The 14,177-nt window shown below is 40.6% G+C and overlaps 1 protein-coding gene across 5 annotated transcripts in view; it reads left to right on the forward strand.

Moving 5' to 3' along the window:
• Window positions 1-14,177, forward strand: part of GNAL (G protein subunit alpha L) — a 188,678-nt gene that overhangs the window by 163,663 nt on the left and 10,838 nt on the right. For all 5 annotated transcript variants that reach the window (XM_027650997.1, XM_027650999.1, XM_027650998.1 and 2 more), the window contains one exon: window positions 11,688-11,742. In XM_027650997.1, the coding sequence (XP_027506798.1) occupies window positions 11,688-11,742 (55 nt within the window). The remainder of the gene's footprint in view (window positions 1-11,687; window positions 11,743-14,177) is intronic.

Below are 14,177 nucleotides of genomic sequence, written 5' to 3' on the forward strand. Positions count from 1 at the left end.
CTTTAGATCCTTCTGGCTCTGCCTCCTGAGGGCACTCACTGTCCCAAGCAATAGTATGAATAACTTTCATATTAGAATTTGATTTAATTTGGACTTTCTATGAAAGAAGGTCCGATCCTTAGAGGCCATCACAAAAGTCATTCTTGCCCTCACGACAGGTGCTGGGCATACTCCTTCTCAGCGCATATCCCAGCATCTGAACCACAATGTCATACACTCAGTTTGTTGGGGAAAAGATAACCTCCAAGGAATTTGTTGTTCTAGGAGTGCTCACGTTTGAAGTGAGAAAGAAAGAAAATGAAAAAGGATAAAACTGCATCTACTTTTCTCCCTGAAAAATACAAAACTTGCACCTGCCCTCACAGCTGATCTCAGGATGACCCGCCTATATGTGGCCAGCTATAAATCATTACATAAACACAAAGTGGTGGTTCCATATTTAGAGAACAAATGATTCCTGGTTTTCATTTCCACAGATTACATGCAAGCTGAGAATGGTATTTTTAATCTTCTCTTTAAAAGAAAAAAAAAGAGAGAAAAGACAACATTTTGATCTGAACTGACAAATGGCTTTGGGTTTCTGACATTTCTGCCTTATTTGTATATTCCTTTTCAGACTTCTCCAGCTGCTATTGCATAAATCTTCCATGTTTTTTCCACTAACTGTATGGGTGGAGCAGACAAATTGGGAAGTTCAACTTCCTCCTCAGTGCCTGTTGTTAGGAGTTTTAGAAGTTGTCCATGATTTAAAGTTGGCCTCAGTGGATTTTTTTCATACAATTAGCTTTTATCAAGTGTCTGCCCTTACTTGCAGATGTGAACATCGTACAAAGCAATAGCTCCTAGGAAGTGGCAGAGTGACTTTTCAGCTACAAGGGCTGAAGTTATTCTGACAGCAGCACATCATTCCCTAGGGGGTGGTGATGGTAGCCATCATCCTACAAGGAGCTGCAGCTGCCAGGCTCCCAGGTGGCTCCACAGAGGTCCCCAGGCTGGTTCAGCCACTGCTGCTGTATTGCAGCACTAGCACAGCCTGTCCAGTGCTGCTCAGCGCCCTCCTTCCCCTAACTCTCCTGCCTCAGGCCCTAGGTGGTGTGCTGGCACTGACGGACAGCATCTCAGCATGGAGTCCATGCAGGGAGCAGCAAGGACTGCCTTTGGTGCCAACTTCTCTGTTAGACACAAACCAAGACCCCTTTGCTCCAGTTTTTTGTAAACCGGACCCCTGAAATGACAACCACCTGGTAGGTACAGGGTAGAGAGATAAAAAACAGGAGTGTAACCTAATCTTTAAAGAAACTTGAAGCAGGACATAATCAGGTTGTTGCGTAATTATTTTCCTCATTCCTCAAAGCCAACTCATTGTGTTGTTGTTTTAATAGTACAAATGCATTGTACACTGAGAAAGTCAGGGAAAATTGATGGAAATGTAAAGAAACGTACAGAGAGTGCAGCGTTAGGAATGCTTTTCACAAAATGCTGTGTTAATAGTAAACAGTGCTAACGTGACTTACTGTCAACTGTACAGGTAGCAGGGTTGTAGGGCTAGTTTTTAACACGGGGTTTTAGAACCCTTATTTTGTTTAAATAGGTTATAGCTGTTAAATGGAATTAGACCTATTATTAGCAAGTGGATATGGTCACTACATCATTCTCCTTCCATTTTTTGTAGTAACAATTCATCTTCTGGCTTCAGCTCCATGCCTTCCTCCAGCTACCTGAGGTAATCATGCAGCCAAGCCGTAGGTGGTGTGACCAATTGCTTGAATACATTCAGTGGTTAAATATATCCTGTTCTAAAATGGGCAGGATAATGGTGATATAACAAAAACATCTCAGCAGCAGCATTTGTAAAGATACAGGAATTTTCTTTTGACTGTAATGGCTATATCTAGCATTTGTATCTGCACTGCTAGACCTCTGCTTGATGTGCTTACTTTCACCTGCTAATTTCTAAGGCAGATGATCATATACAGGTATTTACCTGGTGCTGTTTTTCATTAATTGCTCCTAAATATGTTGTGCATGGGAATAAGAAGGATAACCTGTCTGCTCTAGACTACAATTAGGGAAGCCCAAATAAATTCTGGTGCGTGCCATGAACAAGTTTGGGAAGAGCAAGCTTTTAGTCTTTCCCACTGAAGGTGAACAGTTATCCTTTTGCTCAGCTAAAGGGAAGGCAACAGGTCTCCTGCTGAATGATGAGTGAAGTGGTCCTGTTGGGTGTTAGGGGGTTAAATACTCTGGAACTGCTGGAAGGATGTCAGTCCTCATCATCCTCCTGTCCTTTAGCTCCCAAGTCATTAATTTTTGCCCTGCTATCTAAGTTTTCTTGCCTTGAACATTGACAAGGTAATATCCCATTCCCGTAATTCTGGGAATATGCTGGTAAACTGCAAAGCAACCCTGCACATCAAAGGGTTGCTCATAGAGTTTGTGTCCAGCATGACCCTTACCTTTTGTGAAGCATGTCCTTCACACAAGGTAAAAGTGCAATGTTAGAGCTGGGACAAGGATTAAGGAGTGCAGAAGAGAAATTATCTGCCACCACACTTCATAAACTGCAGCACGGAAAAAGAACTTGTACCAGGTGTTCTACAAGGTCAGCATTAACAGTTTCTTTTTTCCCACTATGCAGGAAACTGATCACCTTCCTGACTTTTCCATAGAAAAATGTTCCAGTTTTCTTAGTTTGCACTGATGACATACTTCAGGTTTTACATGCAGTCCTAGAAATCTTGTTCTCTGGTAAGATGGGTTTTAGGAGCCCTCATATTCCTCAAATGGTAGTCACCTATAGGAACTCCAGATCCTGTCTATGTCTTGGAGCCTCCAAGACATTCTCATGAAGCTGATCCTGTGATCCAAATGTTAAGCTTTGAAACCAGTGCCAGTTCTCCTGTTTAACCCCAGCACTCACTAGGACTTCAGCCATGTCAGTTCTCTGGGTCGTGTCAATGCCTGATAAACACATGATAGGTGAAAGCAAACAGATACACTCTTATTTTCCTCAGGATTTTAACACACTGTTCCTTTCATTTATGTGTCACCAAAAATGCACAGATCTAAAAACAGTAATAAACATGCATGTGTGCTTTTCCTGGCCAGGAGCATTTACCACCCTGAAAAATTCACTCTTCTTCATCTGTGTTTTCTGGGGGGCATTAGCATCTTCTTTTTTAATCATCTGCTTTGACTTTTAGACATGAGAACTCTTGGCAGCAAGTTCTCTTGCACTGTGCTTGGACTGGTGCCACAGGTAAACACAAACTTCTCGTGAGTTCCTTTTCAGTCTGTGTTTTGTTACCTCTGCTTCTCCTGTTTGGGGATTTTTTGCCTTCTCTTTTACCAACTTCCTATAGGAAACTCCAGTCAAACTGGTTTTTCCTTTCTGGCAATCACCATGACAGACTTATTATTCCAAACCACTTCCACCATAGTAAGTGATCTTTAATTTCCAGCAACCAGTGCTGTTTCTAACCTGGATTTGGCATTCTTCAGGGCTCACAGCACTTGGTGGATTTGTGTAGACTAACGGGATATCCACAGTACAACCATTTTTGAAAACAAAGCCATCAGTCAGAATGTGTAAGTTGCACTGAAATCATTTTTCCATTATGACAGCAGGATAAACTTGTAAGCAACAGAGGAAGCTCTGTTTGCAACATCTAGTGAAAATACATTTTGTTAACTTTTGACATCTCTTGGCACCCTTGTGGTATGTATATGGTGCTTGTAAACCTGATGCATTTTATAGCTTTGAGTATTATCAAGGCTTTTTCCCATAGTCTGGCTTTCTTGAAAATAAAAGTCCAGGTTCTTTTTGAAGAATTCACCAGAAGAGGTGGAGGTGAGGTCTTCTATGCACTTTAGTTAGTGGGATGTAAAACCAAGGTTTTGATCTATCATTCTGTCTAAAGACACATTCTCCAGGTCCTGATGGGATGCAGTCTGTCTCATCTGATGTTTCAGGTATTCTCAGCTTCCCTTCCAGCACCGGTTTGTGTAGTTGCTGGAAGATGTTAAACAGTTGTTTCTTTCAGACAGTGGATAAAGAGATCCTAATCTGCCATACATCAGCTCACAAAGCAGTCAGGATCCAGATCTCTCTGGATACTGCAATATGAGCTTTCTGTTTTCAGGTTATCTTTTGGTCCTCTTTCCAAAATTGCACTTATAATAGTAGAATGTGCTCTGTGTAGCCTTTACACAGAACTCAAATCTGTGTCTGTATAAACAGTCCACGGGTGTATCAATGTGCATATAACAATTGTCTGCCTAGGACTGTCCTCTTACAAGGAAGAAGAAACTATACTGAATTCAGTGGATTCAAGCTGGTATAAATGTGGTCAGAAGAAGGGTCTGCATGTGCCAGTCTGAGACTCAGATGTTATCAGTGCTTCATTCTTAGTCTATTTTGCAGCAGCTCCACCACTTGCATCTCTGGGAATAAAATGTCTGATCACACGCAATAGAAAAATAATGTCCCTTTTATAAGAAGTAAATAAATTACCTTTCTTCTTCTTTCTCTCTTCACCTGTCTTCTTCCCTCTTCTCTGAGATCCCATGCGGTAGAAGTTGCAGATGATGAGTCTCATTTCTGCTGGAGCCCGTTAACCTTTCTGTGTGAACTACAGTTTTCCAGATCTAAGTCTTAGTCAGTGTTTATGTTAAGAAGAGGGTTAATGATGATCCCCATAGGCCTCTCACTCGGAAAGCAAAAACATCTGCTAAGCCAAAAAGTGGTTAGTTTGCTAAATTTAGAAGGAAGAAATGCATTTCCCAAAATTCACACTGCTTCTTGACAAATTTAGGGAACCAGTGGGGGCAAGCAGTTATGGAAGTCATACTGTTTATTCATTCTTTAGTTTAGTTTGTGTATTTTCAATTAAAAATGAGATTGCTATTATTAAGCAGAAAGGGGGTTTTACTCATATATCTGAAACATTTAATGCAGTTGAACTTTTTGTGCATTTGTTTAAGTTAATAGCTGGACACATGCCAAAACCCGTGAAGCTTGGAGATGTTCTGCAGTACATACTGAGTACATACTTAGCGGTGGAGAAAGTGAGGTTAAAATGGATGTCTGCTAGGAAACTCCCTTAACCGAACCCATAGACCAGGAAAACTGCGGATTTTAACCGTCTTTCTTTATCCTCGCAAAATGTGCTCCTGATTGCCGCCAGCAGTCTGGCTCCTTGTGGGAGAGGGTGGCCTGATGAATGGTATATGAGCCCTTGGTTGCAACCACCGTCATCGGTCTTTGCTTTTAATGTCTTGGCCAAAGTTGTCATATGTAAATAGGGTTTAAACTGGAGTTTCCTGCTTCATGGGATTAGCGGGGCACATGTTTTTGGTGATACCAGTAAAGCATCTCACGATAGCTGTGCTCTTGATGGCTTCATGGGGGCTGGGGCCACCGCTAGCAGCAGTTGTGGCCAGGGGCGACAAAAAAGGACAGGTTATGTGCTTCCCTGTCGAGATGCTCGTGCCACCAGCAGGTGGTACAGACACTGGGACAACAAAGTACCATTGCTGGAGTGTCTAGGAGAGATCACCATCGGTGGCCCAAGACTCTTCCCAGCCTCGTTGCCGTTCTCCCTCTGAAGCACGCTCAGCTGCTGGTGCTGCTGTGGGGAAACACATGGCTTTGCCAAAGGTTGTACAGCCCAGGATGTACAGTCCTGGCTGCCTAACACCTTAAGCTGCAGCGTCCCCCCTCGCCAGAGCAGAGGACTGGCCAGAGGCTTTGCACCACAGATCCTCCAACTTCCCTGGGTGGCTAACGAACCGCGGGTTTCAGGCATGACTGTACTTTGCTCTCCCCTCTTGGTCTCCTGTTTAACCTTTTCGTCTCCTGACACAACAGGCTCGCCTTGCTGGCCGAGCTGTGAGTTGTGGGTGGGTGATGGTGCGTTTCTGTGGATAAATCCCACCCTTTTTTTGGTTATCCCCACGGAACCCTTTGCCAGCTATGGGCAGCACAGCGTGCAGTCTGCTGGGAGGCTGCCAAGAGCCGTGGGGAAGTACGGGAGTGAAAACTGACAAAAAAAAAAAGGGTAAGATAGAGAACTTCAGGAGATCTTTGTTAAATTCAGGAGATCATTGTTAAATTCAGGTTTCACTGGTATTTGAGCAAAAGCCTCACGGCGAGACCCCAGCAGAGGGTCACGCTCCGGAGAAGGTGCCGGGCAGGGAAGGGCGGGAGCGGGAGCCGGGCCGGGCAGAGGGCTCCCCCTCCCGGCCGTCACCCCCCCGCTCCCTCCGGTGTCACCGCGCCTGAAGGGACCGGGCAGTGGGGTCGCGGTGCTTGAGAAACAGAGCCTTCTTAAAGCCAGGAGCACACGGGGAACTTGGCAGCCACCAAACCCCTGTGACAAGCACAGCACCGATCCGTGGGTTCCCAACCCTTCCGAAGACGGCGCCCGGTTCCAGAAGCATCATTATTATTTGTGCGCTTGTTGTGGATGTTTTCTTCCGTGACGGCTTATGTGACAACTGGTTCTTCAAAACTGTGGCATAGCATCCGTGAGCCAGAGCAAATCCAAAACAGACCTGGTTCTCCCTTTTCGCTCTCACCTGCTGTGCCCTCGCACCCGTGCTGGCTCCTGGTGGGAAGCAACTGCAGAGTGGTGTGGAGGGATAAAACGGGAATACTCTTCTATCATATGGAAGCTGTATTTTAAATATATTAGTGATTTAAATTTGGCAGGAAAACCCCTAGATGCTAAATTTTGCCGAGCTTTCTGAGGGATTTCTGCTGATATTTTCAGCAAATGACTTGGGAAAATGAATCCTTTAGGGGTTAGAATATTACTGGGGGCTTTTTTTCATTATGTCTTCCTTTATGTTTTATGTTACCAAGAAATATATAAAAATCATGTGAGTTTGCTTGAAGCCCAACCTTGGACCCTAAGGTATTCTTGAAGCCAGAAATCCGTGGTTTCCTATTTTGAATGTTGCAGGAAGAATTAACTGGATTATAATTCCTTAGCCGATTAAAAAATAAGTAAAAAGGTATTTTATGGGAAAAAAAAAGAAGGGGAGGAATGTTCAAATATTGATGTTGTCCCTGAGAACTGCACCAGAAACTATTCAAAAAGGGGGAATTTTTTTGCCTTTCAGCTCTCTAGAGACGTGGGGTAGGTGTTTTCCTTGTGAAATGTCTACCTCACCTGTGACTTCCTGCAGTCCAGGGAGAGTGGAATTAAAAGTCTTAGTCCTGGATGGTTTCATATGTGTGTATGTGTGTGTATATATATATATTTATATTTATATATAAATATATATATATATATGGGGGTTTGAGCCTGGATAAGGAGTTTGCAAAGCTCTTAATGATCCATCTGAATTGTAAAGGTTTGCAGACACCAGCAACTTACTCAAAGATAATTTTGAGATTCTTCATTCTGAGAATTTAAAGCCTTAAAATTTGCCATGTTCCCTTTTCCTCTTAAAGAGACAAGCATTTTGACATAGGTTCAATTTCTTGTTTTTCATGGCAACTTTTTGATACAAGGCCATTGAAATGTTGAGGCGAGAGCATTAAAAATAGTTGAAGTAGACAAAGGTTTAATAAAGTGTTGCATTGGTCTGTGGTTTAGCACTTCATCTTTCCAATTCTTTGGATGTCAAAATACATTAACAAATATAGCATGGGTTTTCTGTCTATCATATTATTCCCAAGACACATTTTTTTCTTTTAATTGTCATTTTGTTTGTGGGGTCAGAATATCTGTACAGAGCTGTGTAGTGATTTATTCAGTGAGAAAAGAATTTTCATGTACGATTACATCCTCTTTATTTGTGCATTTATGAATCCTTTTTTCAGAAATTCTTATATAGCTGCTACTGCTGCTCAAATTGCCATGGTTTTTAAAGAGAATAATACTTATTGATAGTTCCCTCATGCACTGGCAGGCACATCTAAAACCTGTACTTTTGTGTTCACAGCTTGCATAATGTAAAATTTAGAGATTGCTTGTCAAAGTAAGTGTCAGCTGAGTTTCCTAGGAAACTCACTGAAGATATTTATAAAACTACAGATCAGCTTAATAATAGATATAATAATGTCAGTAGCTCATGATTTTTTAAACTTTATTGGTCCATTTAATTTGTTGGCAAACCAAGCCACTGCATTTCCAAACAGAACGGTGGAGACCTTCCTTCCAGTACCTTGCCTAATTTATTTTTTAAAAAAGGTAGTTTCTGCCGTTCCATGTAAGGAAACATAAAACACTCTACTGTAATCTAAATGTTACACTAATTATCAAACTGAATTATTTAAAAGTAAAACCACAATTGTGATGTAGAAATATAAATATATAAATATAAATATTGTATAATACGCTATGGATTTATTCACCATTGAGTTGAATGCATGAGTTTGAAGTTTATTGCACATGGATGCAAAACAGTCACTGCAGAATTATCATGTATCCTGAGTATGGGTTTCTATAGAAGCTGCATAAATAGAAGACCTGTCAGGATTGTAAAAGGCATAATTCTGTGAAAATAATTATATCACTGAGCTGAAAAGAAAAAAAAGGATCTGAAAAGAGACAATAAGTGATACTTGGTGTCCATTTTTGTTCATTCTTCTGCGATTGTGTTTACCTCACACTGATTCCTTGAGTGGAGACATGAGCATTGCCACAATTGGGAGATATCTTTGTGCTTTAAGCTCTTTGAATGAAAATTTTAGTCATATAAATTCAAAATTTGCTGATGTATAAATATATATATATGTATAAAGGACTCTATAGTTTACCAGAACATAATTATTCAAAACATTTAGGATTAGTAGAAATTAACATTCTTTGGAAAGCAATTTAGGAAAGTGATTCCAGTTTTCCCATTTTAATACCGTAATGAGAATGAAGTTAGTGTATTTAGAAATGAGGCAGTACTAACTCCTTATCTCATTTGGAATCCATTACTTGTACCTACCATGTACATTTGCCTGTCAGAACTACATTTTGATGCTGTGCTAATTAGCCAAGTAAGGAGTTTATATGAAGGATATTCAAGAACTGAGTTTCTTTTGAAAAGGTAAGAGTTTAGCTGTCTTTTTTTCAGCGTTAGAAATCTCAGAGCACGCTTAATGTAGTTGCAGAACAAATCTTAGGAAGCCTGTCCCTCGCACACTGAAAAGGTTAGTTTTCTGTAAAGCTACAAAATTTATCCAAATCCTAGTAGTAGCTGCATGTTGATTTATTGGATGCTAGTGATATCATTCCGCTTGATACGGTTGCCAGGTAAAACCTTGTAAGTAATTGGATTTATTTTAATATAGATTACATGTAGACAGCAACCTTATAAGTATAAAATGTTACAGCTGCTACGCCAAATGACATTTTTTTAAGCACATGACTTTTGTCAGAGCCGGCTCTCTCTTACCTACAGTGTGGCAGTTTATGGTATTTGAAACTGGTCCTTTTACTGTGAGGAAATTGATGATTTCTAAGTGAAAGACAACTTTAGCTGATAGGTAGGACATCTAATTAGGAAACTTACATCTTTCCCAAACCTGCCGTGGATTGTCTGTAATGTAACTCTGCATTACTTCTCACTCCTCTGTTCCTTACCATAATTTGCCTGTTTGGAACATGCAAGTGCTAAAAAGCAATAACCTTCCTTAAGTACCTGTTGTATAGGTGAGAGGGGTGTGAGTTAGCACTAAATATCATGTTTAGTCATTTTGGATAAATTCTGCCAACATGGTCCTGGTATTGTGGAGACGAGATGTATTGTCTCTGATTTATACCTCTACCTCTGCTTCTGCAAGAAAAACACCAATTTATGCTGCTTTGCAGGGTTTGTGATGGAGTTGTATTTGTGTACAAACACAGTCCACACTCTTAACTAGATCCCTGTGTCAGGCATAGTCAGTACTTTGAAATGGACTTAGAAGTACAAATATGCTAAGGAAAATTACTCTGTGTTTAGGAAGTTTCAACTTGAAGGCATTTTTCTTTGGGCTTTTTGCCTTCTTTTTTTCATGTCCTGTGCTGCAAGCATGAGATGAGAGTTCTGTTAATGATAGGTGTACCAGTTAAAAATGCATTGCTCTGCTCTGGTGTCTGCATTGACTGTGGGGATAACTTGAAGTTAAACTGTGTTTGATCAGTATTCTCAAGGTGATGAAAATCATCTGACCAAAAGGTTCACTCTGAATGCAACTTTTTTCCCATGGTGACTGTAGATGACTATAAAGATGTACTTTTATATCCTTATAATAAGTTTATGGGGCTTTTAGCAAGGGAGGAGGTTTTGTGAAAAGATGCTTTTTCTTTAGAGTTCCTTCCATATAGTGTTGTTCTGACGCATCCATTGTGTTGCATTAAAGAGAGATTTATTTTTTTTAAACACTATGCTTAACCATCACACCTTGATCATCCAGAAAGAAAAGCTGGATATTCTAGCTGTAGATGCTGCATTTTGTTTCCTGTCTGTACCAGTGGAGGCTTGAAAAGGACAAATAGTATAAGTAAATATATATGCAGCGCATTTTCTTTTACTTTCAGTTCATATCCGTGAGAAAGTGCTATGAGAATTACAAACAGGCTTTTAGGGGGGTATTTTTTCAACTGGGCAGTGTATGTGACCCCTGTGTTAACAGTGAGTCACATTTTGAGTCAAGAGTTCACTGGGTTTTTTTTTCTTTCCCACCACAATTAAGTGTGACATGTTCCGCATGTACACTCAAGTAAAGTTGAGGAAAACCTGCCTTTTGATAAAGAAATCTTGATAGTATTGTAGTTGGATGTATCAGCTGGTGGGATATTCACTGCCAAATACCAAATAACAGTGCAGATATTCAAGAAAGCTTCTAAGTCTGGGGAAAATGAGCCAGCTAGGCTCGTATGAGATCTAAGAAATGGGTGGAAGTGAGAGAGTAGAACCTGCCTATTTTAGCAATAAATACAAAATCATGGGTTTATGTCCTTAAATGCTGCCATTCTAACATGTGTTAGGAAAGTAAATAAAGCTTAAAAAAATCTTTTAATTAATTATAGAATGTAGTTCCCCCCTTTTGCTCTGGTTCTCTTTTCTCTTGCCTTTCCTGGCAGTTGTAAGTTTTTCTTCCACTTTATGCATCTCACTGAGTTTTTGTGACATAAAGAATCAGACTCATTAGCATCCACTTTCTATCAGTTTTGCTCTCCACTTTGTGCTTTAGTTGTTGCTTGGAGGGCATCACATCAGTCCAAACCTATTTGTGTATGCTAACAAGCATTTCTGCTAATGTTACTGAGACCATAATTAACATAACATTATACTTGATTAGCATTATGCTAAATAAAAGCACCCCTTCACTGCATTTTCTATTTTAAACCCCAGAATCTCTTTTAACAACTGTATGATGTTATGGCATATGGTTAGTTGTAGTATTTTTTAGTGGACCTCACAAAATTATAACATTTTAACTGCATTTTGGACCCGCTTGTGGGTACTGCATAATGGTAAGTGTAAAAGTGTTGTATTGAAACAAAGCCTGGGTAAAATGTTTATTTGGCTTAAAAAATGTAGCCTAAAGGAATATACAGGAAAACATGAAGGCTCGTGACTTTACCATTCATGTTGTGTTTTACTTCACAGTGGGAGTCTAAACTAGAAAAGGTAGTGAAAAGTCTTCTACTAGACAGTATTTTACATATCTAAGTGCATGTTTATTTTTCTTCTAGCTTTTTAGAAAGAATTGACAGCGTCAGCATGGATGACTACACGCCCACAGATCAGGTTAGTATAACTAATGGGATAGGGTCTGAACCAAGACTCTCATTCATCTGGGTGCTCTGTGTAATTTATTTTAGTCCCAGCTGCAGCTGAAATAGGCCATACGGCAGAATATCAAAATATGGTCTAGCAGTTTAAGTAATGGATATTAAAGAAGAAGAGGCTTTTTGGTGGTGCAAGCCTGTCTTTTACTGTTGTTATATGTAGGTCGGTGATTCCTGTAATACATCTGTTATTTCTTCTTGCTTCCCATTCTATGTCCTGCAAACAAATTGAATGGAAGAGAGAACAGAAAGCATAAATGTAAAAGCCTACTGTTTCCTTCACAAGCCTTTGCTACACAGCAATGCTTTATTTCAATGGTGGAGGTGATCCCAGGGGGAGACTTCGCATGTCCGTCAGAAGGGTCCTTCAGAGGCAAAAGCTTGCAGTGGATCTAGTGTTCAAATTCAGGGGAGAGCACCAGTGGCAGCAGCAAACTTTGTGGACTTCTTTGCAGGCATGCAGATTTCTTCTTTCCTGCCTGTGCCCATCTCCTATGGGCAGCATAGTTTCTATTTAAGCCTTATTTGCAGGACAAGACATGTTTTTTCCCAGATGCCATGATACATCTTGATAAGAGTGCTCTAATGACAAACACATTCATGTTAAGGCTGAAGTGGTGCAGCCTTGAAGTAAGAAAGGGTTTCACTGTGTTGCACGTCTTCGGCTGCTTTCCCTGAGCTCTGGCTGTGTAATTTCCTTGGGCAGGATGTCTCTTCGGCAAATGTTCCTTTATTTTTCAGTGCTGCTATCCCACTGTCATCTAGCAGTCTCAGCCAAGATTGTGGGCCACGTCATAAACTGCAAATACAGGTGGCAGAAGAGAATCCCTGCACTGGATAATTTGGTCTAACCATGCAAGGTGTATAACATATGGATACCCTTAAAAAAAACACAACTGCCAAATCTCACTGTGCAATCAGGGACCGAAATTCAGAGAAGTGAAGCGACTTGACAGAGATCACCTGAGGAAGTACGTGGAGCAGAGCCTGTTCCTTCAGACCTGGTTTAGGTCTATCACCACAAGCATGTACAATTACTCTGACTGTATTCTGAAACAGAAGTCAGTAAAAAGTAACACGTGTTGTATTATAAGGTGAAACTTGTACTGTCAACCCAATACAGGATCAATTATTAAAGCCCTCAAGACATTTTCAGAGCAAAGCAGTAGCACTGGGATTTACTCCATCTAGAACCTCATGGTTTTCGCATCGATATCACTCAGCTGGAGAGAGAAGTCAGTGAAGCAAAGCCTAATTTTGGCTTTCATGATTTATATTAGTGTTGCCCTGTTTCTTCCTGGGAGGCCTTTCTCTACCTGAAGCAGTCATTCATCATCTAGAAATTCTTCCAAATAATTTCCTTTGGGAAGAAATGCCCTGTGTCTCCGAAGATCAGAAGAGGCCATTGTTATTTGGCAGGCGGAACATTTTTGCTCTAAAGGGGGGATTCTCTTTTGCTTTTATTTTCATCCCATTATGCTGTATCAGTTGTCTTGCTGAATTAACTGGTAAAAATCCCTAATTTCCTCTTTCCTCTTGCTTTCTGTAACTTTTTTTGCACCATCCAAAATAACAACTGAGTCCAAGAACAAATAGATGTCAGCAAGTGACAGAAAATGACAGTAACATATAAAATAACTAAAAGAATTAATTAAGTGGCCTTCAGCTGAGTCCATGTGGCTGCCAAAGCAGCCAAGATTTGCCAGATACCAGAGTACTTCAAGCAGTAGATGGATAGGGGAAAAAGGCAAGCTGTGCTAGTACTCTGCACCACTGGCTGCCTCCTTCCATCTGCACTTTCACAGCTGCTGCATGGCAAGGAGAGCTAAGCTGGACCAAGCAGCCCTTCCCTTTCCCCAGCAAGGAGAGTGTTCTGAGAGCAGGCAGCCGTGGCTGCTCTGGGGGGTTCATCCCCATCAGGCAACTGGCAACTTTTTCCGGCCTCTGATTTTGTTTTACACTGACTCCCCAAGTGGCAGCACTGGATAGTCAAGGTTAAAAGTGCTGCTGGTGGTGACAGTGGCACATGGAGAGCTAGTTGCCTGAGGTATGCATCATAAATTGCTTTTGCCCACTTCCTTTGAGAATCGAGGAAATTACTATCTTTTAATTATTAAAAGAAAATTAGTTAAGTTGTAAAGTATTGCTAGTTTGAAAAATAAGAAAGAAATGCCACATTTCTGTACAACCTAAATTCTGTTCCCTTGTGCTCTGTAATAGAGCTTTAATTACTCAGTCACAAGTTATTATTTCGATAGGATTCTTGTCTCATTCAATACAAAAGAGGGCAGAGTTAAGGTTGCCTGGGCAACTGTAAATCTGGAGTTTTCTAACATTTGAATGCTTGACTTTACAACATGAATAAAATTTTTCTTAGTTCTATGTAACTTCAGA

This window comes from Corapipo altera, unplaced genomic scaffold (assembly GCF_003945725.1).
Source record: "Corapipo altera isolate COAL_440 unplaced genomic scaffold, ASM394572v1 24, whole genome shotgun sequence".
In the NCBI taxonomy this organism is placed as follows: Eukaryota; Metazoa; Chordata; class Aves; order Passeriformes; family Pipridae; genus Corapipo; species Corapipo altera.